Source organism: Eubalaena glacialis, chromosome 5 (assembly GCF_028564815.1).
Source record: "Eubalaena glacialis isolate mEubGla1 chromosome 5, mEubGla1.1.hap2.+ XY, whole genome shotgun sequence".
NCBI lineage: Eukaryota > Metazoa > Chordata > Mammalia > Artiodactyla > Balaenidae > Eubalaena > Eubalaena glacialis.
The window spans coordinates 30,731,501-30,754,525 of record NC_083720.1 but is presented as its reverse complement, the minus strand read 5'-3'; the positions used below and the strand labels follow the sequence as shown (position 1 = coordinate 30,754,525).

The window sequence follows — 23,025 nt, the reverse complement described above, 5'->3', positions numbered from 1 at the left end:
TTTATATACTGAAATAGTGAACTTCTATTGTTAAAAACGATGCTGTTTTAACCTATGACAGATCAAAAGGAAACTCAATTCTATTTTATTAAATACTTTATTTCATCTTTTCCTGCATCAAAGCCATCAGTTTTCTGTTCTCCATTCCCTCACTGTGTGAGTGCCTGCTTCCCATCTCTTGCCTCTGCTGATCCTCCACTTAGGTACCTTCTCCCAGGCCTTTCCTCCTTTACACTTCTACCTGTCTTCTAGGCCTAGCATATTCAATGAATGTTTTTCTCCTCTGAAAGACTGTTGCACATGTAATCTGCCCCATGCCCCTTAGCAACCAGTTACACACTTTTTTTCCCTTCTGAGGTTATGTTGTCTTCACAGCCAGAGGGCTGGCTTCTTGAGGGCACAGACAGTGTTCTGTCCCAACTGTGGTCCTAGACTCATATTCACTCTGCCATTATGTGTTGGGCTAATTGTCATTGGATTGCATATTATGGTTTCACTGAACCACCTTCAAAAAGAATCATCTTTTGTAGATTTAATTAGATCTTTGTGTCGGTTTCCTTTCTGTTTTCTTTCTTTCCTAAAATAAATTACTGGATGCCAGTAGACCTAAAAGAGCATCTTGCCATAAGATGTGTTCTGCTGTATAGTTATTTTCAGGGGTGACTGACTAAGTAGTGATGATACTTTTAGTTGCTTTTTATTTTTGATCCCCTTGGAGTCTTCTGTCATTGCCGGTTTCTGTTTCAGCACCATCTTGATAGGTGTCAGGGTGTGGTGGCCAAGTGAATGTCAGGCCCTGAGGCTGATACTCCAAACTAATGATGGAGGCAGTAAGATGTGAGGTTAGAGAGCAGAGCTGTAAGAGGCAGACATGAGATAGAAATGCCATACATTGTATTTTAGGAAGGAGTCCAAAATGAAATATATAATTATAAATTCATAATATTAGAAATGACAGAAGCAAAGAAATACCTGTTAAAGTTTAAATCATCCTGGCTTTCAGTTGAAGTCTTTTGTTTTGCATTTATTTGAATAGAACATAATATTTTACAAGAAATTAAAAAAAAAAAACTGTAACTATGTCATTAAATACGCCTGCAGTGGAATAGATTGAAAGCATCTTGTGTGTTGGTTTGCAGGACTTGAGTGGAGTTGCCAGCAGTGCTACCCCGTGGGGCCCTCAGCCTTCTATCATTTCAGACACCCAGGCATCAAAGCCAGGAAGACGACTTGATTAGCTCCATCTGGCTAGACCTCTCAAGTCTTGATTCTCTTCCTTTGAGAGAATTCTTGACAATAATCAGCCTAGATAAGGAGCAAAAAATTGGTAAATGTTCTTAGCTGAAAGGCACCTCCCATGTAAAGTTTTTCTTCCTAAATGATCTCTTTCTCTGGGGCTCTCTTATACTTTATTTGTTCTCTCCATTAGTATACTTACTCTCATTATTCCTGTACTAAATCTGTTATTGTAAAGAATTATGACAAAGGAGAATTTAAATCTCAGTTCAGGAGTCCAGTTCAGATTTAGCTGAGAATCTTGAACAATAACATGCATACAGGAAGTGCACTGTGCATAAATTAAATGCATTTTCACAGAGTGAACATACCTATGCTATTAAAACCAGATCAAGAAACAGAATATTACCAGCACCCTAGAAGCCCCCTTACGCTCCCTTTTAGTCACTGCATAAACCCTGAAGTATAACCACCATCCTTCTAACACCATAGATTACTTTTCCCTGTTTTTGAAATTTATATAAATGGAATCTTAGAGCATATACTCTTTTGTACCGTTTTGCTTAGAATATTTGTGAGATTCATCCATGTTGTTGCATTGCTATAATATTCCATCTGATGAATATACCTCCATTTATTCATTGTACTGATGATGAGGATTTCTGTAGTTTCCAGTGTTTGCTTATTATAGAGAGTGCTTCTATGAATGTTCTTATGTTTGTCTTTTGAGCGCATATGCGATTATTTCTCTTGGTTTATATCTAGGAGTGGAATTGCTGGGTCATTAGGTATGTATGTATTTGGAGATACTGCCAGTTTTCAAAGTTGTAGTTTACACACTCACCAGCAGTGTTTGAGAATTCCAGTTTGAACACAGATTTAGCCTCAGTCAGATTCCTGGCATGGGAATCTGATCGGCCCAACTTGGAGCAGATGTCTATTCAGTTGTGATGAAGGGACTGGGGCTCACATAATACAGACCTGGTTTTGGGCATCCTATCATTGCTACACTCTAGGTAGAATGAGAGGCAGTGTTTAGAAAATGGGAGATTGTATGAGCTAGGTAGATATCCTAAAAGATTTCATCATGTATACAAATTAGATGCATGAAGAGAGGCTCTGAATTGGGGATACATATAGCTTTGAGTCATCAGGAAAATAATGTAGTGGAAGCCATGTGACTAGGCGAGACTCCCCAAAGAGAATTCATAGAGTGAGGTGAGAGAGGGTAGCATATAGTGGAACTCTGGGAAACACCAACATTTAAAGGATGACAAGACAAAGACACTCTAAAGGAGGCTGACTGAGAGGATGTGACCAGAGATCCAAGGGAACATGGTATCAAGGAAGCCAAAAAAGAGAATGTTTCAAGGAGGGATCAAGAGTGACGATTGCTTCTGTGAAGTCAGTGACTAAGGAGTTTTCATTTGCTTCAGAGACAAGGAGAGCAGTAGCCTTCTGTAATAATTTCAGTGAAACGATGAAACAAAAGCCAGGTTGCAGTAGGTAGAGAATGAGTGAAGGCTGAAGAAGTAAGACAGTAAATGTGACCAACCTTTTCGAGTCACTCAGCTAAGAAGGGAAAAGGCGGATGGAGATGGAGGGAAGACAGAAGGTAGGAGAGGCTTGAGCAGGCTTACCTGCTGATGATCTAACTGGGAAAATATTCAGAAAAGTGAGGTCTCTAGTGTAGCAGGAAGGGATGGAATCCCAAGCTCAGGGGAAATGTGTTAGCCTTAGGGGGACACAGAAAGACTTCATCCCTGTAACACTAAGAAGGCAGGGAAGGATGGCTGGATTGGTGCAGAAGTTTGAAAGAGTTTGGTCACTCAGCACATAGCAGATACTCAGTAAATATTTGTTGAATTAACTGTTGACTGGAAGACTCCATATTTTCAGACATTATATACTGCGGTTTCATTTATCAGTTTCCTAAACATCCAGATCTCCGGTGCAAAGAGGTCTGCTGCATAGCTTCTGTCACTCAGGGGAGCAGTCACTTCCACGTCCCCCACAGCAGAGTGTGTAATAGACTGGAATTCTGTGCTTGCTAAAGAAATCCTGATATGTTCCCTTTATATAGTGCCCATTTGTTTCCCATTATGGAATTATCACTTTTGTCATAGAGAGATCTTCAAGTACTTTTGCAATATATGAAGTTGTGACTATAAACAAATATGTGTGTATATGTATTCATTCTAATATGTATATAAATATATACATATTACATATATACTCTATAAATATACATAAATCTATAATATAAGTATATACATATTAGACCATAGGTATCTAAATAAATATTTTTAGTTTGGGAAAATAGAGAATAATTACATTGACTTGGTAAAATACTATGACTCATTTCTGGAGTTGTTTTTAGACTTTGAGCCATGTTATTTTGAATATCTTTAAAGGTGATAAGAACTCACCATTTGATAGTTTGGAACAGCCAAATGTTAGGAACCAAGTCTGTTGCTTTTTCTTATCCAGTTTCCAGCTTCTGTCTTAAATATTTTTAAAGTAAATTACACGATCTAATGATATCTATGGGATACAATTGAGCAATCCCTGAAAAGAAGCAATAATAACGGAGTTTACACTTGTGGATGTGGAAAGGGCAAATTGTAGCACCGCATTACTGTTGAAAGCCTCATACTGAGACTAGTGTCACATGGAGTGCTTTTGTCGTAGAGTAATTAAAGTCCTTCTAAAAATGCTTATATTTGGAAGTACTCTGATTTTGTTTTTCTGTATCAGTGTTATCACTGTTGCCCTTCAGCTAAGAAATTTAAATATAAACTGCTACTCCCTGATTTATATTCATTATGCAAATTAGGCTAGTTCCTGCTGTTGTCCATTATACATCAGTATCTCTTCTTCACCCCACGTCAAAAAGTTGTTTCCTTTTATCATAAATGGGTGTTGAATTTTGTCAAAAGCTTTTTCTGCATCTATTGGGATGATCATGTGGTTTTTATCCTTCAATTTGTTAATATGTTGTATCACATTGATTGATTTGCATATTGAAGAATCAACATTGCGACAATGACTATACTACCCAAAGCAATCTACAGATTCAATGCAATCCCTATCAAACGACCAATGGCGTTTTTCACAGAACTAGAACAAAAAATTTCACAATTTGTATGGAAACAAAAAGGACCCCAAATAGTCAAAGCAATCTTGAGAAAGAAAAACGGAGCTGGAGGAATCAGGCTCCCTGACTTCAGACTGTACTACGAAGCTACAGTAATCAAGACAGTATGGTACTGGCACAAAACCAAAAATATAGATCAATGGAACAGGATAGAAAGCCCAGAGATAAACCCACACACATATGGTCACCTTATCTTTGATAAAGGAGGCAAGAATATACAATGGAGAAAAGACAGCCTCTTCAATAAGTGGTGCTGGGAAAACTGGACAGCTACATGTAAAAGAATGAAATTAGAACACTCCCTAGCACCATACACAAAAATAAACTCAAAATGGATTAAAGACCTAAATGTAAGGCCAGACACTATCAAACTCTTAGAGGAAAACAGAGGCAGAACACTCTATGACATACATCACAGCAAGATCCTTTTTGACCCACCTCCTAGAGAAATGGAAATAAAAACAAAAATAAACAAATGGGACCTAATGAAACTTAAAAGTCTTTGCACAGCAGAGGAAACCATAAACAAGACGAAAAGACAACCCTCAGAGTAGGAGAATATATTTGCAAATGAAGCAACTGACAAAGGATTAATCCCCAAAATATACAAGCAGCTCATGCAGCTCAACATCAAAAAAAAAAACCAAACAACCCAATCCAAAAATGGGCAGAGGACCTAAATCGACATTTCTCCAAAGAAGATATACAGATTGCCAACAAACATATGAAAGTATGCTCAACATCACTAATCATTAGAGAAATGCAAATCAAAACTACAATGTGGTATCACCTCACACTGGTCAGAATGGCCATCATCAAAAAATCTAGAAACAATAAATGCTGGAGAGGGTGTGGAAAAAAGGGAACCCTCTTGCACTGTTGGTGGGAATGCAAATTGATACAGCTACTATGGAGAACAGTATGGAGGTTCCTTAAAAAACTAAAAATAGGACTACCATATGACCCAGCAATCCCACTACTGGGCATATACCCCTGAGAAAACCATAATTCAAAAAGAGTCATGTACCACAATGTTCATTGCAGCACTATTTACCATAGCCAGGACATGGAAGCAACCTAAGTGTCCATCGACAGATGAATGGATAAAGAAGATGTGGCACATATATACAATGGAATATTACTCAGCCATAAAAGAAATGAAATTGAGTTATTTGTAGTGAGGTGGATGGGCCTAGAGTCTGTCATACAGAGTGAAGTAAGTCAGAAAGAGGAAAACAAATACCGTATGCTAACACATATATATGGAATCTAAAAAAAGAAAATGGTTCTGACGAACCTAGGGGCAGGACAGGAATAAAGACGCAGACCTACTAGAGAATGGACTTGAGGACACGGGGAGGGGGAAGGGTAAGCTGGGAAGAAGTGAGAGAGTGGCATGGACATATATACACTACCAAATGTAAAACAGATAGCTAGTGGGAAGCAGCCGCATAGCACAGCTCCGTGCTTTGTGTGCACTTAGAGGGGTGGGATAGGGAAGGTGGGAGGGAGACACAAGAGGGAGGCGATATGGGGATGTATGTATACATATAGCTGATTCAGTTTGTTATACAGCAGCAACTAACACAACATTGTAAAGCAATTATGCTCCAATAAAGATGTTAAAAATAAATAAATAAATAAAATATGTTGGTTACTCTTAAAAAAAAAAAGTTGTTTCCTCTTCTTAGTCAGGGTGCTGCATCTTTTTCCTTTTCAAATGAGCTAGACTTCTTTTTAGGCCATATTTTCTACTTCTTGATACTTGACATTTTCTTAATGCATCTAGAATATAAGGTTGGAGCACAAAAAACTTCTATTGCTACCTTAAAGGGATGAAAACAGTAAATGTTTTTTTTAACTGAAAGGTTGGAGCACAAGAAGCTGCTATTGCTACTTTAAAGGGATGAAAACAGTGAATTTTTTTTAAACTGATTTTTTCCTTCAGTCACACTCCCCAATGTATTTTTAGTGAAATGGCATGTAGTAGAGTTATTGTGATATACTCTAATAGACTTTAATACTGAAATAATTGATCATTTGTTAACATCCAAGAGAAGCAGTATTACTCAAATTTGACTGTATATGTCAGTTTATTTTGCAAGTAACTGATGCTGTCCTGGAAATGTGAGCCCCTGACTGGGTTAGTACAATAGCTGATAGACTTTTCAAGATGGGTCGCAGGCAGGATGTAAATTGAAAGAAGGAGCTGGGTTTGGGTTGAGTCAGTCTTGAAATAAACTCTGCGTGTGTGGTGTGTTTGTGTAAGATTTTCAGAATGGTCTTTTAATAATATCCTTCTAAGAAAGGGTTGTAGGATAAATATGATAATTTCTCCTTTAAGCTTTACTGACATATGTCAGAAGGATGCCAGTTCCCTAAGTAATCATAGTTTCCCAGTGGCATGCAAAAAATGTTTGACCCCTTGTTAATAGGTCACTTCTCTCTATAAATGGTAATCTTGGTGTTTGTCTAAACCTATCGTGTTTAGCACTGTTTTATTTTGAAACAGTTGCAAACTTGTAGAAAAGTTGTATGAAAGCTTTGTTTCTGAACAATTTGAGGATAAAGTTGTTGACATGATGCCATTCCCTCTCAAGCGCAAGAACATTCTCCAACTTAACCATAAAGGGCCATCAAAATCAGAAAACTAACATTACCACTACCTTAATTCTTAGACCGCGTGCAAATTTTGCCAGTTTTCCCAATAATGTTCTCTATTGCAGAAAGTTCAGAATCACAGTTGTATTTAGTTGTCTTATCTCCAATTTGGAACTGTATCACATTCTTTCCTTGACTTTCAACGATTTTGACTCTTTTGAAGATTACAGTTATTTTGTAGAATGTCTCTGTTTGGGTTTGTCTGGTGTTCCCTTGGGGTTTGATTCAGGTTATACATCTTTGTCAGGAATATCACAGAAGTGTTGCATGTATTCTTTCTCACTGCGTGATGTCAGTTTCCCCCATGACTGATAGTGTGCACTTTGATCGCTTGATTGAGGCGGTGTCTGCCAGACTTCTTCCCTTTGCAGTTAGTGTTTTTCCTTTGGTATTAATGCTTTTGTGTGGAGGCATATTAAAACTTTGTAAGCATCTTGTTCCATATCAAATTTTAAATTCATTTATTTACTTAATTATATCAGAGTGGGCTCATGGTTTCCTATTTTCTTCAATGGATTATAATCTGTTACTATCAGTATTTGTTTTAATGCCCAGATCGTTCCAGATTTGATCATTGAGACTCCCTTCAAGCTGACTGGTGTGTCCTTTTGCTCTGTCTCCTATCATTCATTGAGCACTTCCTTGCTTTCCAAGCTCATCTCGTCCTTTCCATGCCCCAGCCCTGGAATTAGCCATTTCTTCAAGGAGCTGTGGTTCCCTTTGGGTAAGAATTGTATTTAGAAGCCGAGAACTGGATGCCGCATACGCTCATCATTGGGAGTGTTACTGTTCACAGTCCCCTTCAAAAATTTTTTTATATATTTTTATTTATATAAAAATATAAATATATAAAATTTAAATCTTTTACATTTATATACACATATACATTCAGTCTTTTTTGAAGTACTATATTTATTTTGTTGGTTTTATTTATTTATATTTTTACATATTAAAAACCATGAATTCATACCAATACTTCCAATTTCATGCCAGTACTACAGGGTTCATTCCAGTTTTCTCCCTTTCCATAGTGTAGCTCCCTTCTTTGACAGAATAAATCTGGCTTCCATTATTCTTGATATTTTTGCTTACTTGGTCAGTTTTCCGGTATGTTGACAGCCTCTCATCTCTGCCACTAGTCCTTTCCTGCATAGATGCCTTCCTCACCCGATTTGGGCTCCAACACCTGGTTCTGAGCCTACCTTCCATGTGGATGCCCTCTTCACTCCCATTCAGGTTCTGCTACCTCTCCCACTAATCCCCCTTACACTATGCGGACAGCCTCCTTGCCATGCTTAGGTTCCGACACACCCCTGCCAGCTGCCCCTCTGCGTGGATGCCCTCTAGCCACGCTTGGATTCAGACTCCCCACTTCGGACCACTCCTCTCCCCATGAGGGCCCTTCTCAGAATGAATCTTTAAATTAAATAGAATGAATCCCAAGCAGGAAAATGAAGTTAGATCTGTACCTGACACACTTTGGGGAAACTGTAGAACCCCAGAAGCAGAAAGATGGAAGAAAATCTTTCAGAAAGTCTTAAATTTACAGAAGATGTGATAATAGAGGGCAGAAGGCAAAGGAATATCTTCAAAGTTCTGAGGGGAAGTAACAACTTGGAATTTTATATCCAGTAAACTGTTATTTTCAACAGCATTAAGTTTAAGAGATTAAAAGATTCTTACTGAAAGTTCTTCTCAGGAAGCATGAAATTGAACACATAAACAAACAGGGTGTAAGAAGAAATGGAGAGCAAATAGTTGGAAAACTTACAGATGAATCTAAGAAACAATCACTATATAAAACAACATGAGATGCTAATTTGGGGGTTCTAAAAAAATAAGGTCAAAATAATTCATTCTTAATTGTGATTGATACTGTCTAAGATCCTGTTGTTGTTCAGCTGTAGGGTAGAGAAATTAACTTTATACACTAAGCCAAGTAAGAATGTCTCAGAATGTAAAGGGCAAACACTAAAAGGATAGAAGGAAAAAAAAAAAATCCATATACTTCCAAACCAATAAAGAGAGATAAAGGAGTCTAAAGAAACAGTTAAATTATTAGGAGATAAGAAAGAAGAAGGAAGCAAAAGAAAATCAGGGTAAACAGAAAGCACAAAATAAGGTGACAGATATCCAAATTTATCTGAAATAACAATAAATGTAAACAGATTAAACTCAATAGGAAAAGGACAGAAACTGAATTTATAACATAGACTGAGGGTTTACTACTCATACATAGGCTCTCAGTGAAAGCACTAATCAAAGTTCGAGTGAGCAAAATTTAACATGGAAGGAATAAGAATGCAGAAGAAATGTTGAACAAGGAAATGGGTAAAATACAAGCATGAAAAAAGAATGAAACTCCATCATTTTAAACCATATTTTATGTACCACCTACAGTGGAGTTCTGTGGAATGTTTGAAGCAAGCAGATAAACTCCTTGGTTACATAATTGTTTTGCTTTGAAGCTTATCCTTGGGTTCATTAGTTTTCCACCCTGTGGTGCATCATGATTTTTTGTAGAACCTCACACTGAGCTCCAAGCTTTCATGATTTCTTTTTGCTTCTCTGGACAAAAACAAAAATCAAACTCCTATATAGCAACTCTCTTTTGATGTTCTCTTCTGACTTGTCTCTAGATTTATATTTTAAATCTGCCCAACAAAAATAGCATTTTGTAGCACACACTAGGCAGTTGTCTTAATTAATACTCTAGTCTCTTTCAGGTACTACATGAATCATCACTGTTAAAATAAATTTTTCTTTTTGATCTGAGCAGACTGAGAAGAGTAGTTAATATGCAACACGATTGAAACAAAAGAAACAGGAATAACAGCATATAGCACTTGGCTAGCAACCAATAATAACTTTCACTTACTGACTGTAGATTCTCAACCAGGCCACATTTATATCCCTCTAAACACTTGGCGTTTAAGCCAGTGATCCTTCGTTCTCTGGACTGACCTCAGCAGGACCCCTGAAATTACATTCGTGTGTGTGTGTGTGTGTGTGTGTGTATGTGTGTATGTGTATGTGTATGTGTATGTATCCCTCCCTCCCTTCCTTCTCTCCTTCTTTCCTCCTTTCTTCATTCAACAAATAAATGCTTTTGAGAGCAAAATTCTAAAGAAGGATTACAACCCAGAGAGAAGATACTAGACTAATTTGCTTGTCCTACTCTAGTCTGTTACAAATCATATTGAAATATTAGAGTATACTGGCTGAAAAATAAATTATTTACAGTTAATAAATTGGTTTCAACATCATTGCATGAATGCAGTTTCTTAAGATTTGTTTGTAATAGAAGTACCTAGTATTTTATCCTTCTGGTTCAGATTGCTTGTACCTGGGAGCCTTCTTTACATGGGTTTCAACAGTGTGGAGCTGGTTTTAACAGGTGTTTCTATCTTCCCAGGATCCCTTCTTTACTCTTCATCTGGAAATAGAGCCCATTGCTCCCCACAGGTGTGGGCACAGCGTGTGATAACCTGAGCCAGGATCCCTTTTCCCACAGGGTGACAGTACAGCGAAGCAGTTTAAAGAGTCAGGGCTCCTAACAGCTTGACACTGTGGTCACTTATTAGCTGTGTGACTTTAGACAGAGTACTTAATCTCCCTGTGTTCAGTATTCTGATAATTGAAATATGGGAAATAACCTGCACACAAATGTTTATAGAAGCTTTATTCATAATTGCCAAATTCATAATTGGAAGCATTCAAGTTAAGTTAGTCAATAGATAAATTGTGGTACATCCAGACAAAGGAATATTAAAGCACTAAAAAGAAATGAGCAATATAGACAATAATGTGTTATAATCATTGAACTTGCTAGGAGACTAGATCTTAATTATTCCCACCACAAAAAAGAAATGATACTTATGTGATAGAGATGCTAACTATCGCTACAGTGGCAATCATATTACAATGTATAAGTGCATCAAATCAACATGCCGTACACCTTAAATTTACAGAATGTTGTATGTCAAATATATTTAAATAAAAAATTATAAAGAACAAAGAAATGAGCCATCAAGCTATGAAAGGACATGGAACAATCTTAAATGCGTATTACTAAGTGAAAGGAGCCAATCTGAAAAGGTTACATACTATATGATTCCAACTACGTGACATTCTGGAAAAGGCAAAACTATGGAGACAATAAAAGGATCTGTGGTGGCCAGGGGTTAGAGAGGAGAGAGGGATGAGATGAATAGGCAGAGCAGAGGATTTTTAGGGCAGTGAAGCTACTCCCTGTGATACTACGATGGTGGATGTGTCAAAACCCATAGAATGTACAACACCAAGAGTGAACCCTAATATAAACTATGAACTTTGGGTGATAAAGGTGTTCAATATAGGTTCATGGATTGTAACAGATGTACCACTCTGGTGCTGGATGAAAGGCCAGGAGTATATGAGAACTCTGTACTCTCTGCTCAATTTTACTGTTCTAAAACGGAGCTAAAAAAAAAAAAGAAGTGGGGGAGAGGCATGCTGGATTAGCCCCACAGGCTCTCGTTTACCAACTCCAGTTCTCCAGTGACTTCCTATTATATCAATATTCAGTTAAGTGATAAGTGAGCAATAAATACATTTGAATGGAAAAATGATGGGAAGTAATGGTATGTAGCTCATGCGGTTTCTATAAAGATTAAATAAGATACTGCATGTAAAACATTTAGTTATACAAAATGGGGGAGAAGAGCATCCTAGACAGAGAACAGCGTGTTATGCTCCTGAGATTTGAGAAACTTGTCATGTTCTAGGAATTGAGGGATGACAGTAGGATCAGAGTAAGGAAAGCAAGGAAGAAGGGGGGAATGAGATGAGATTGGCAAGACAAGCAGTGTCTAGGTCATGTAGCATCTCATTGGCCGTGATAAGCTTTTATTCTGTTGAAGTGTGAAGGGGAATCCATTGAAGAATTTTAAGCAGAGGAATGTGGTGATACTATTTACATCTTAAGAAGATCACTTTTGATGCATTGAGGAGGGTAGCACGGAGGAGAGCAAGGGTAGAAGCAAATAAACAAGTTTGGAAACTGCTGCAGTAGATAATGGTGGCCTGGACCAGAGCATTAACAATAAAAATGGAGAGAAATGGATGAACTATGTAGGTAGAATGGATGGGTGGACGGAATTGACGGACTCAAGAATGACTCCTGGCTTTGACTTCAACAGCCAGGGAGGTGATGGGTCAGTTATTACAGGGAAAGATGAACCAGAGGAAGGGGTTTCAGGGGGAAATCAAGAGTTTCATTCTGGATAAATTCACTTTCAGATGTATGTGATTATGTGAGGGGAGATGTTAGTCAAGTATTGGATGTCCTAGTCTGGACCTCAGGAGGGGTCTGGCTACGTGGTTGAGGGGCTGGAGATAGAAGCCTGTTGGTAGTATGTTGGGTTTTTTTTTTTTTTAATTGAGGTATAGTTGATGTACAATATTATATAAGTTTCAGGTGTACAACATAGTGATTCAAAATTTTTAAAGGTTATACTCTGGTTATAGTTATTATCAAATATTGGCTATATTCCCTGTGCTGTACAACACATCTTTGTAACTTATTTATTTTATACATAATAGTTTGTACATCTTAAGATAGGTTGTTACCCCTGTCTTGCCTTCCCCACCCCCCGTTGGTAGTTTGTTTGACTGAATGGGAACCTTAAACTTGTACGGTGCTGTAAGTCTCAATCAAACTGGAAGAAAAACAGTGTTTTAAAGAGTGAGTGGGAGTTGAAGATGAACCAGTGTAGACAAAATGAAAAGTTTGGCCAAGGAGAACATACAAATGTGCCAGAAGCTGGGGGGATATGTGGTTATTAGAAGGTTTGGAACTTTTTAAGGATGAGAGATATTATAGCATATTTGCTGATTGTATTGAACCTGTAGAGTGTGAGAGGCAGTGATTAAGAGGGAGTTAGGATTCTGAGAAAGCTTTGCCATGTATAAGATGGTGAACACCTGAGGAGGGATTGGCCTTTGAAAATGAAGGTCACTTGACTGCAGTAGGAGGGAAGGAAGCAATGGTGGGAACAGATGGAGTTCTATAGGTTTTATGGTGGGAAGATGAGAGCACTAAGTGTAAGAGTTGGCCACGCAGCGGGGGTACACTGGGCAGGGCTTTCCAGGCAGGGATGGGAATAAGTGTGAAGGCAAGGAAGCATGAACAGTGTGCCATATTCGAGAAACGGCAGTACGCTCTGCATATCTGAAATAGCGGGTTGGGAGGGGGCCGGTGCTGGTCATGATACGGGGAGGCGGGATAAGCGGACAAGAATCAGCTCAGGGAAAGTTTTCTTTGGAGTTGTTTCCCTTTGCAATAGAGAACAAACAGAGGTTTTTAAATCTAGAAATAGTTTGACTTTATGTAATTTTAGAAAATTGGAGTAGATCTTAATCTGGAACGGATTGGTGGGAGAGGCCAGTTAGGAAGCTGTTACAGTGATCTGGGTGAGATGGTGAGGATCTGAACTAGGGCAGTGGAGGTGGAGATAGACAGGAGAGGATGGGTTTGAGAGCGCTATAAAAAGTAGAACCAGTAGGCCTTAGTGACAGTTCAGTTGTAACTACTGGTCTACCAGCTATTTTATGGGTATTAGTTGTTTAGGATAACTCTCTAGTTATCTACGCCTCTAGTCTAATGACTAGTAATTAGTGGTGTGAGTCCATCAAGGAGAAGATCAGGTCCATGGAGGAACAAGAAAGAGCTTAGTCCAGGAGGTACTGAGCTTGAGGTACCTGTGGGCTGTCCCAGTGAAGATGTCTGGTAAGCCTGTCTGGGGATGAGCCTCCATGGGGAAGCTTGTTGCTCCAGGGATGCCCAACCGGGTCTGTTACTGTTTGATTCTGAATCTTATGAAGATTTGCCTGTTTGGGTTCAGATTAATAATTTGGGTGTTGCATTGAGTAAAACAACGTGAAAGAAAGAAAATGTTCCCCCAAAAGTCTGATAATACATTATCAGGATCCTAAAACTATTACTACTTTGTGATCCAGTCATTCTGGAATCTACCCTAAAGAAAAAAAAATGCAAACAAAGGACTTCCCTGGTGGCGCAGTGGTTAAGAATCAGCCTGCCAATGCAGGGGACACAGGTTCGAGCCCTGGTCCGGGAAGATCCCACATGCTGCAGAGCAACTAAGCCTGTGCACCACAACTACTGAGCCTGCGCTCTAGAGCCCACAAGCCACAGCTACTGAGCACACTTGCCACAACTACTGAAGCCCATGCGCCTAGAGCCCGTGCTCTGCAACAAGGGAAGCCACCGCAATGAGAAGCCTGCGTGCTGCAACGAAGAGTAGCCCCCTCTCGCCGCAACGAGAGAAAGCCCACGCACAGCAACGAAGACCCAATGCATCCAAAAATAAAAATAAATAAATAAGTAAATAAATTTATATAAAAAAATGCGAACAGATTTACGTGCAAAGATGTTTTGAATCAGTTTAGTTGTAATGGTGAAAGCGAAATACAATACACATAGAAAATAAACTAGAAGGTATATGTCAGTGTTAACTGATAATTCTAGATGATGGCCTTATTGATGACTTTTATTTTCTTCTTTTTGTGAGTCGGTGATTTATAGATTTTTCTAAAATGAGTATGCATTCCTCTCTGACACAGAAAAAAACTTTGTAGAAATGGTGTATAAAATGGAAATGTCCAACAATAGGTATATAAATAATAAATTCTGTTACATCTGTAGGATAAGTGGCTATGGAGCAATTTAAATTATTTTGTTTATGAAAGTTTTTAATGAAGTAAGAAAATGCTATAAAACATTGATGATCAGCTCTCAACTCTATGATTATATGAGCATATATATCTATGGAAAGGCTGGCATAAGTCAGGGGTTGGTGGAATTGTGGATGCTCATTTTCTCTATTTTCCAAGTTTCCACAATGAGCTTTTATTACATTTCTTTAAATCTTTTAAAAAATTTTTCTGGTTTCTATAGGGTTTTTTGCTTCTTTTTTCTACTTTCCTTGAAAAAGCTTGTTCTATTCTTCTTCCTTTTCTACCACTGTAGAAACTGTACTTTGAATGGTTTCCTTTAAGTTTTTAATATACACATACTCAATTATAACTTTCCTAACAAAGTCTTAGGTTTCTCACCATCTTTGCCCTCCTCTGAACGTGACGAGGATCTTCACATGTTCTAAGAATCCACTGAATATAGCATGCCAAATCTTGTTTAGCTTTCCACTCATTTTAACACAAGAAATGGTTTAAAATTTCTTACAATAAGTAGTTTGTTTACCAACATATTTTACAGCTTTGGCTTTGTATTAGTTTCCTAGGGCTTCCATAACAAGAGTTCCTCAGATTCAGTAGCTTAAACAACAGATTTATTTTCTCACAATTCTGGAAGCCAGAAATCCGAGGTAAAGGTGTTGGCAGGGTTGGTTTCTTCTGAGGCCTCTCTCCTTGGCTTGTGGACGGCTGCCTTCTCATTGTGTCCTCACAGGGTTTTCCTCTGTGTGCACACATGTGTGTGTCCAAATCTCCTCTTTTTATAAGGACACCAGTCACATTGGATTAGGGCCCACACTCATGACCTCATTTTAACTTAATTACCTCTTTAAAATACAGTCACATTCTGAGGTCTTGGGGGTTAGGACTCCAACATATGAATTTGGCGGGGAGGTGGGGACACAACTCAGCCCATAACTGCGTTCTCCTGCGTCTGGGTTTAGTTCCCTTCTCTCTAGGAGGTTCCTTAGCAAAGATGTGTGGGAAAGAAACTATGATCTCTGTACATCTGAAAATCTCTTCATTTCCTTCAACCTTAAGTAATGTTCCTAAATATAATGTTTTAGATTGATAGTTATTTTCCCTTAGCACCTTGAAGATATTCTTACATTCATTTACCATGTATTTATTAAGCCCCTATAGTATGTCAGGTACTATACTATTCCAGGTGCTGGAACTACAGTAGTCAGCCAGAGAGTATGCGCTCTAGAGGGACAAAATGAAATAGCATTTGTACAGTTGTATGAAGATAAGTTTTCATTTCGCTTGGGTAAACAGCTAGGAGTGGTATTGCTGGGTCACATGGAAGTGTGTGTTTAACTTTATAAGAAACTGCTAAAGGTTTTCCAGAATGGTTGTACCATTTTACATTCTTGCCAGCAGTGTATGAGATTGATTGCTTTTTAAAGGTTTAAAGTTTCTGTATCTTTCTGTGTTGTACCTGGGTGAAATATTGTCTAATTCACTAGTTTTCTTTTCTATTGACTTTATCTAGTCTAGAATTTATTTAGTTCATTAAAGCTGGGTTTTTTACATGTATATAGATTTTCTCCATTTTTGCCATATAAATCCCTAATTAGTTGATCCAAGTTACTAATTTTTGTTTTATTTCTACCAGTTTAGTATCATAATTTCTTATTGATTTTCTGGAGGCTAATTCTCCTTTTTATCTCTTTGAAGACTCTAAATATAATTTGTGTTAAAGTCAGTTTTGGATGTCTCTCTTATTTTTATTTTCCCTAAATGGAATTAAGGGAAATCGTCTAAATAAATTTGTTGGTTCCTTCTTAGCATTTAATTTCTCATATAGTAAAATTCTGGATTACAGACTCTAAGTAGGAGTTTATTTTTCATTCTGTACTCACCCCTTTCTGGCTAGTAATTTTATATTGCCTCCAACCAGGCTTTTGTGGCCAGAGCTCAGAATTGGTTCTTAAACTGCCACCTTAAGGTCCCTGTCTGGGGAGGTTGCCGTGATATTGGTGATATCACAGATCAAGTCATCAAATCACTGGAAAGCTTGGCTTGATCTTCCCATGGGCTACTTTAGTCTGTCCTACCCCAAAAGAGTCAAACTCTTAGTTACTTCTTCTGTTCTGGATAATTTTTGGGAAAAGGTAAAAATATGACTCTCATACAGTTATAAGAATGAACATGCATTAAAGAATTTATTTTACTCTTATGATATGAAGGAAACCAGGCAGATGTAATATCCAGTTAAAAGGAAAAATCAAAACAGCACAAATTTATATGGAGAAAAGAATGTTAAGGTGAATGCAGGTAGAGATAAAACCGGTGTTTGGGTTAGTGTGGTGTGTCAATTAGATCACTGACAGATTGGACAAAAGTGACATACCTGTCAATTACCTACAGCTCACAGGTAGTTCCAAAATGGCTTCAAACCAGTGAACAGGGCTAGAATGTGACAACTTGAAAAAGTGTGCTGTGCACTATTTACGACAGTCAAGACATGGAAACAACCTGAGTGTCCATCGACAGAGGAATGGATAAAGATGTGGTACATATATACAGTGGAATATTACTCAGACATTTCTCCAAAGAAGATGTACAGATGGCCAAGAGGCACATGAAAAGATACTTAACATCACTAGTTATTAGAGAAATGCAAGTCAAAACTACAGTGAGATATCACCTCACACCAGTCAGAATGGCCATTATCAAAAAAGCTGCAAACAATAAATGCTGGAGAGGGCGTGGAGAAAAGGGAACCCTCCTACACTATTGGTAGGAATGTAAATTGGTATAGCCACTATGGAGAACAGTATGGAGGTTCCTTAAAAAACTAAAAATAGAGCCACCATATGATCCAGCAATCCCAGTCTTGGGCATATATCTGGAGGAAAACATGGTTCGGAAGGATACATGCACCACAATGTTCATTGCCACTGTTTACAACAGCCGGGACATGGAAGCAACCTGAATGTCCATTGACAGATGAGTAGGTAAAGAAGGTGTGGTACATATATACAATGGAATATTACTCAGCCATTAAAAAGAATGAAATAATGCCATTTGCAGCAAAATGGATGGACCTGGAGATTATCATACTAAGTGAAGTAAGTCAGACAGAGAAAGACAAATATCATAAGATATCGCTTATATGTGGAGTCTAATAAAGAAAAGATACAAATGAACTTATCTACAAACAGAAACAGACTCACAGACTTAGAGAATGAATTATCAAATTTATCATTACCAGGGGAAAGGGTGGGGGAAGGGATAGATTGAGAGTTTGGGATTGACATGTACACACTGCTGTATTTAAAATAAAATGCCTTTCCTGAAAAAAAAGGTCTACAAATAACAAATGCTGGAGAGGGTGTGGAGAAAAGGGAGCCCTCCTACACTGGTGGTGGGAATGTAAGTTGGTAAAGCCACTGTGGAGAACAGTATGGAGGTTCCTCAGAAAACTAAAAATAGAATTATCATATGATCCAGCAATCCCACTCCTGGCATATATCCAGATGAAATTATAATTCAAAAAGATACATGCACCCCTATGTTCATAGCAGCACTATTTACAATAGCCAAGACATGGAAACAACCTAAATGTCCATCAACAGATGAATGGATAAAGAAGATGTGGTACATATGCACAGTGGAATACTACTCAGCCATAAAAAATGAAATAATGCCTTTGCAGAAACAATGGATACAGCTAGAGATTATCATACTAAGTGAAGTAAGTCAGAAAGACAAATACCATATGATATCGCTTACATGTGGAATGAACCTGTCTGTGAAACAGAAACAGAATCACGGGCATAGAGAATAGATTGGTGGCTGCCAAGGGGGAGGGGGTTGGGGGAGGGATGAAGTGGGAGGCTGGGGTGAGCAGATGTGTGCTTTTATATATAGAATGGATAAACAACAAGGTCCTACTGTATAGCATAGAGAACTATATTCAGTATCCTATGATAGACCATAATGGAAAAGAATTTTTTAAAAAAGGAATGTATATATATATGTATAACTGAATCACTTTGCTGTACAGCAGAAATTAAAACAACATTGTAAATCAACTAGACTTCAATTTAAAAAGTTGATTAAAAAAAGAAAGATAAATAAATGAATAAAAACATTGCCCCCCGCCCCACTCCCACCTAAAAAAAGTGTGCTGTAAACAGTACATCATTTTCCATTGAGGCACTTTCCCTGCAGGACCCAGAACTTTAGCAGACTCTCTACTTGCTTGAGCCTTGCTTATCACATTGTTTCTGTCTTGTTTTTGGTACAGGGAGATACATATGTTGTTTCTGAGCATGGAGCAGAGTTGTCACTTAAGTGTTAACTTACACAATCTTGAATGTGAATTACATCTTTGTTTTGTTAATAATAATAAAGATATATACTATAAAATATGACATAGCTCTCGAAGCAATCGGATCTTGTTAAGTGGCCCCAACATGTGATCATTATACATCTCCTTTCTGCCTCCCTTTTACTTTGAAGCTCAAACAGATCTTCTCGTATTAATGACATTTTCCTTCTTTTAACTATAGCCCTGGCTTCTTTTTCTTTCCTTTCCCTTTCCCTTTCCTTTCCGCCAAACTCGTCCCCTTCTTTTTCTCACAACCCGTTTCTTCCCGAACCCTCTGCCTGTCAAAGATCATGGCAGCTGGTATGTCTTGAAGCTGGGATTCCAGCTTGTTTCTGATGGCAAAGCCTGTGCCCTTCGCACTCGACCATCATGACCCTGCAAGAAGACTTAGGAAATGGCCTTTGAGCCGGGCCTGGAGGGAATGACAGGGTTTGTTAGGCAGAAGTGGATAAAGAAGGCGGCACTTTAATACATCGGTGGCGCACAGCTCGTCTGCCTGGGGCCTAAGCTCCTGCTGTAAGAGAACAGTAAGTGATGGAGCTGTGGAGGGGAGATGGCCTGTACTGCTCATGTGAGGCGCGTAGACCATACCTTACACTTACTTGACACTTTGTTTAATTTTTATATCTGCTCTGCAAGATAGATGTTGTTATCCCCACCTAATCCTTCAGAGAACAAAAGCACAGTCCTGTGACTTATCTGTGATCTCCAGCTATTAAGTGGTTAAATTGAGTTTAGAACTCTGGGGTCACTGTTCTTTCTACTTTATATAAACTGTTGAAGTCCCTGGGGTTTTAAGCAGGGTGGGAAGTGATTAGAATTGTATTTAGGAAAAAGATGTGATAAAAGAGAAGCCTGAGTCATCTTTTGACCTGATAGTGAATATCATTTGAAGGCAGTAACCCTTGTCCCAGCACTAAAATTTAGAGTTCAAAATGATTCTATGCAGAAGATTAGAAATAGTGCCCTGAAGGCCTCAGAGGGTCTGCTAGAACCCAGCTACTCAAAAGGGTGACCTTCACACCTGTAACTTCAGTATAACCCTGGGGCTTATTAAAAATGCAAATTCTCATACCCCTACCTCAGACTTACTAGATCAAAAATCTAGTAAAGGTGGAGTCCAGGAATCTGTGCTTTTAACAAGCCCTGTCTATTTAGCAGTGGACAGGATTGTAGTAGCCAGGTGATTCTTAGGTATGCAAAAGCTTGAGAAAGCTTTAATATTTTTCCCTGGCCACTCTGCCTTCTTTCAACATTTCCTGGTTGTCAAGTGGTTGCCTCTAAAATGATAATAGTAGTAGAGAAACTTCACCAGCACATTAAATGATAAGTACTTTATGAGCAGGAATTATCATCTTTGGCATCTAGGAATTTGACTTATAAACTGTCTTTAGCATTATATAAACTCTAGCATAAAATTTAACCCACGTGTAAAGGTGGCAGTATATGGAAAAAAGTTTGGAAGGATACACACCAAACCACTGTTAAAGAAAAAGTTATTCATGACGCTTGTTAAGGAATGTAAGGTAGACTTTATTCAGGGGGACTGCTGCAGTGGGGTTTTGTAATAGGGGAGAGAGATTGGGCTCATCCCTTTCACAACTGGGAACAGTGGGGATTTATATCCAACGAGCAGAGTTGGAGGGGCGGTGGATGGGAATACTAAGAGGATGGAGTAATTCTTTGCTCACCTGACCTAGCAGGATTCTTGTTGAAGGCAGACTAGGGTGATCAGATAATACCTGGGGAATGGTGGAGGATGAGGAATTTGATCAGATACTGAGGGTTGGGGGGTTCTGGCTAAACTAACTCGACAACATTCTTGCTAAAGCTGGCCTCCTGGAGGACATGCACAAGGATGGGGCTTAGTCAGGCTTAGAGGACCCTGACTAAAGTTTGGTTGAAGAGGGAGTCTTTTCACCACTACCATGATTATCTAAAGCACCAATACAGGGCTTCTCTGGTGGCGCAGTGGTTAAGAATCCGCCTGCCAGTGCAGGGGACAGGCGTTTGAACCCTGGTCCGGGAAGATCCCACATGCTGCGGAGCAACTTAAGCCCGTGCGCCACAACTACTGAGCCTGCGCTCTAGAGCCCGCGAGCCACAACCACTGAGTCTGTGCGCCTAGAGCCCGTGCTCCGCAACAAGAAGCCCACGCACCGCAACGAAGAGTAGCCCCTGCTCACCGCAACTAGACAAAGCCCGTGCGCAGCAACAAAGACCCAACACGGCCAAAAAAAAAAAAATTAATTAATTAATTAATTAATTAATTTTAAAAAAACCCCACCAATACAAACCCTAAAAATACATCCCGTAGTAAGGCAGCCATTCAGATGTTCTAGACCCTGCAGTGCCGTCCAGTAGAACTTTCTGTGATGATGGAAATGATCCATTTCTGTGCTGTCCAATACGGTAGCTACTAGACCCAGAGCTGTAGAGCAGTTGAAATGTGGCAAAGGTGACTGACTGTGAGAAACTGAATTTTTAGTGTTATTTAATTTTAATTGATTTAACTTTAAATGGCTGCATGTGACTAGTGGCTCCCATATGGGACAACACAGTCAGAAAGGTCTAGTGAGCTTCTCTAAGGGCTTACCTGGGTATGTGTGGGACGCTGAAGTTTTCGTCATGCTTGCCATACAACATTAAAACAGTCTTCTAGTACAGACACTTATTTCAGCTTTCCCACTTTTCCTAAAAGAAAAAAAATCATTTTTTTCTTACAGGTTTTGTGTGTGAAACTGTGTGGAAATCTGAAATTCTGTCAATCAAATCTTTATAGTACAGTGGTGCCATCTGACGGTAAGTTTTCTTATCACTGCTTTGATTCCCCATGCCAATTTATTTCCAGTCTTCCAAATAAAGTGAGAAGTGTGAGTTTTGAGCAAAACAGACTTTTCTTGTATTGCCCCTCCCACCCCCCTCAGAGTTCAGTTCCTTCCTTTTCTGCTCCCATAAGATCTCTGATGTCTCTTGGCAAACTCCCACTCCAACAATCAAAGGAGTTACAGATGACTTAGAAGCAGTTCCTGCCCTCAATAAATTTTTACCTGGGAAGACTCTAAGCAGATAATTATAATAAAGTGTGATACATGCTTAATAAAATGTTATAGAATGGTGGGGAATATGTAAACTAGTATAATGAAGGCACATAGGCATGATGTAAATTATTATAGGCATTCAGAGGGTTATGAATTCTATATTTAGGCATCCCTTCTAGAATTTTTGTAGTTAATAATCTTTTAATAATAATTTTAAAAGTTATTTTTAAAGGAAATTTTATCCATCCTCTATTACCATCTTTTCTTTTCTTAACAGAAATCACAATTAATTATAAACATGGCCTCCCCTTGATAACACTTACTTTGCCATCCAGAAAAGAGCGCTGTCAATTTGTAGTCAAACCAATGTTATCAACAGTTGGTTCATTCCTTCAGGACCTACAAAATGAAGATAAAGGTATCAAAACGGCTGCCATCTTCACAGCAGGTATATATATGTTTTCTTCAACTTTGTCTTTTTCTCTTCTTCTGAACCTTTGTTTTGGTTCTTTACTTTTCTAGAAAATTGATTCTTTAATTCATTATATAATAAATAGTTGGCAGTTACTGAGTCCTTCATTTTTGAACATCAGTAATATAAAAAAAATTAACTCTATTGAATAAAAAAGAAATGGAATAAGTTTAATGCATGTTTTGGTTACTTATTTCATAAACTTAGCCCCCAGATTTTTCTCTGAGAAAATTTTAATGACACAGTCATTAGCATCTAATTTTCTGTAAGAAATTTGAATAATTAGAAAATGAAATGCAGGCTCAATGATTGAAATAGCCAGTGAATAACTAAAATACACAAATAGTTCATTAATCTTTGTTAT

The 23,025-nt window shown here is 38.4% G+C and overlaps 1 protein-coding gene across 1 annotated transcript in view; it reads left to right on the top strand.

Moving 5' to 3' along the window:
• MCUB (mitochondrial calcium uniporter dominant negative subunit beta) overlaps positions 1–23,025 on the top strand; it is a 93,206-nt gene that overhangs the window by 50,439 nt on the left and 19,742 nt on the right. The window contains 2 exon segments of the mRNA XM_061191160.1: positions 21,875–21,950; positions 22,467–22,637. Of these exon segments, the coding sequence (XP_061047143.1) occupies positions 21,875–21,950; positions 22,467–22,637 (247 nt within the window).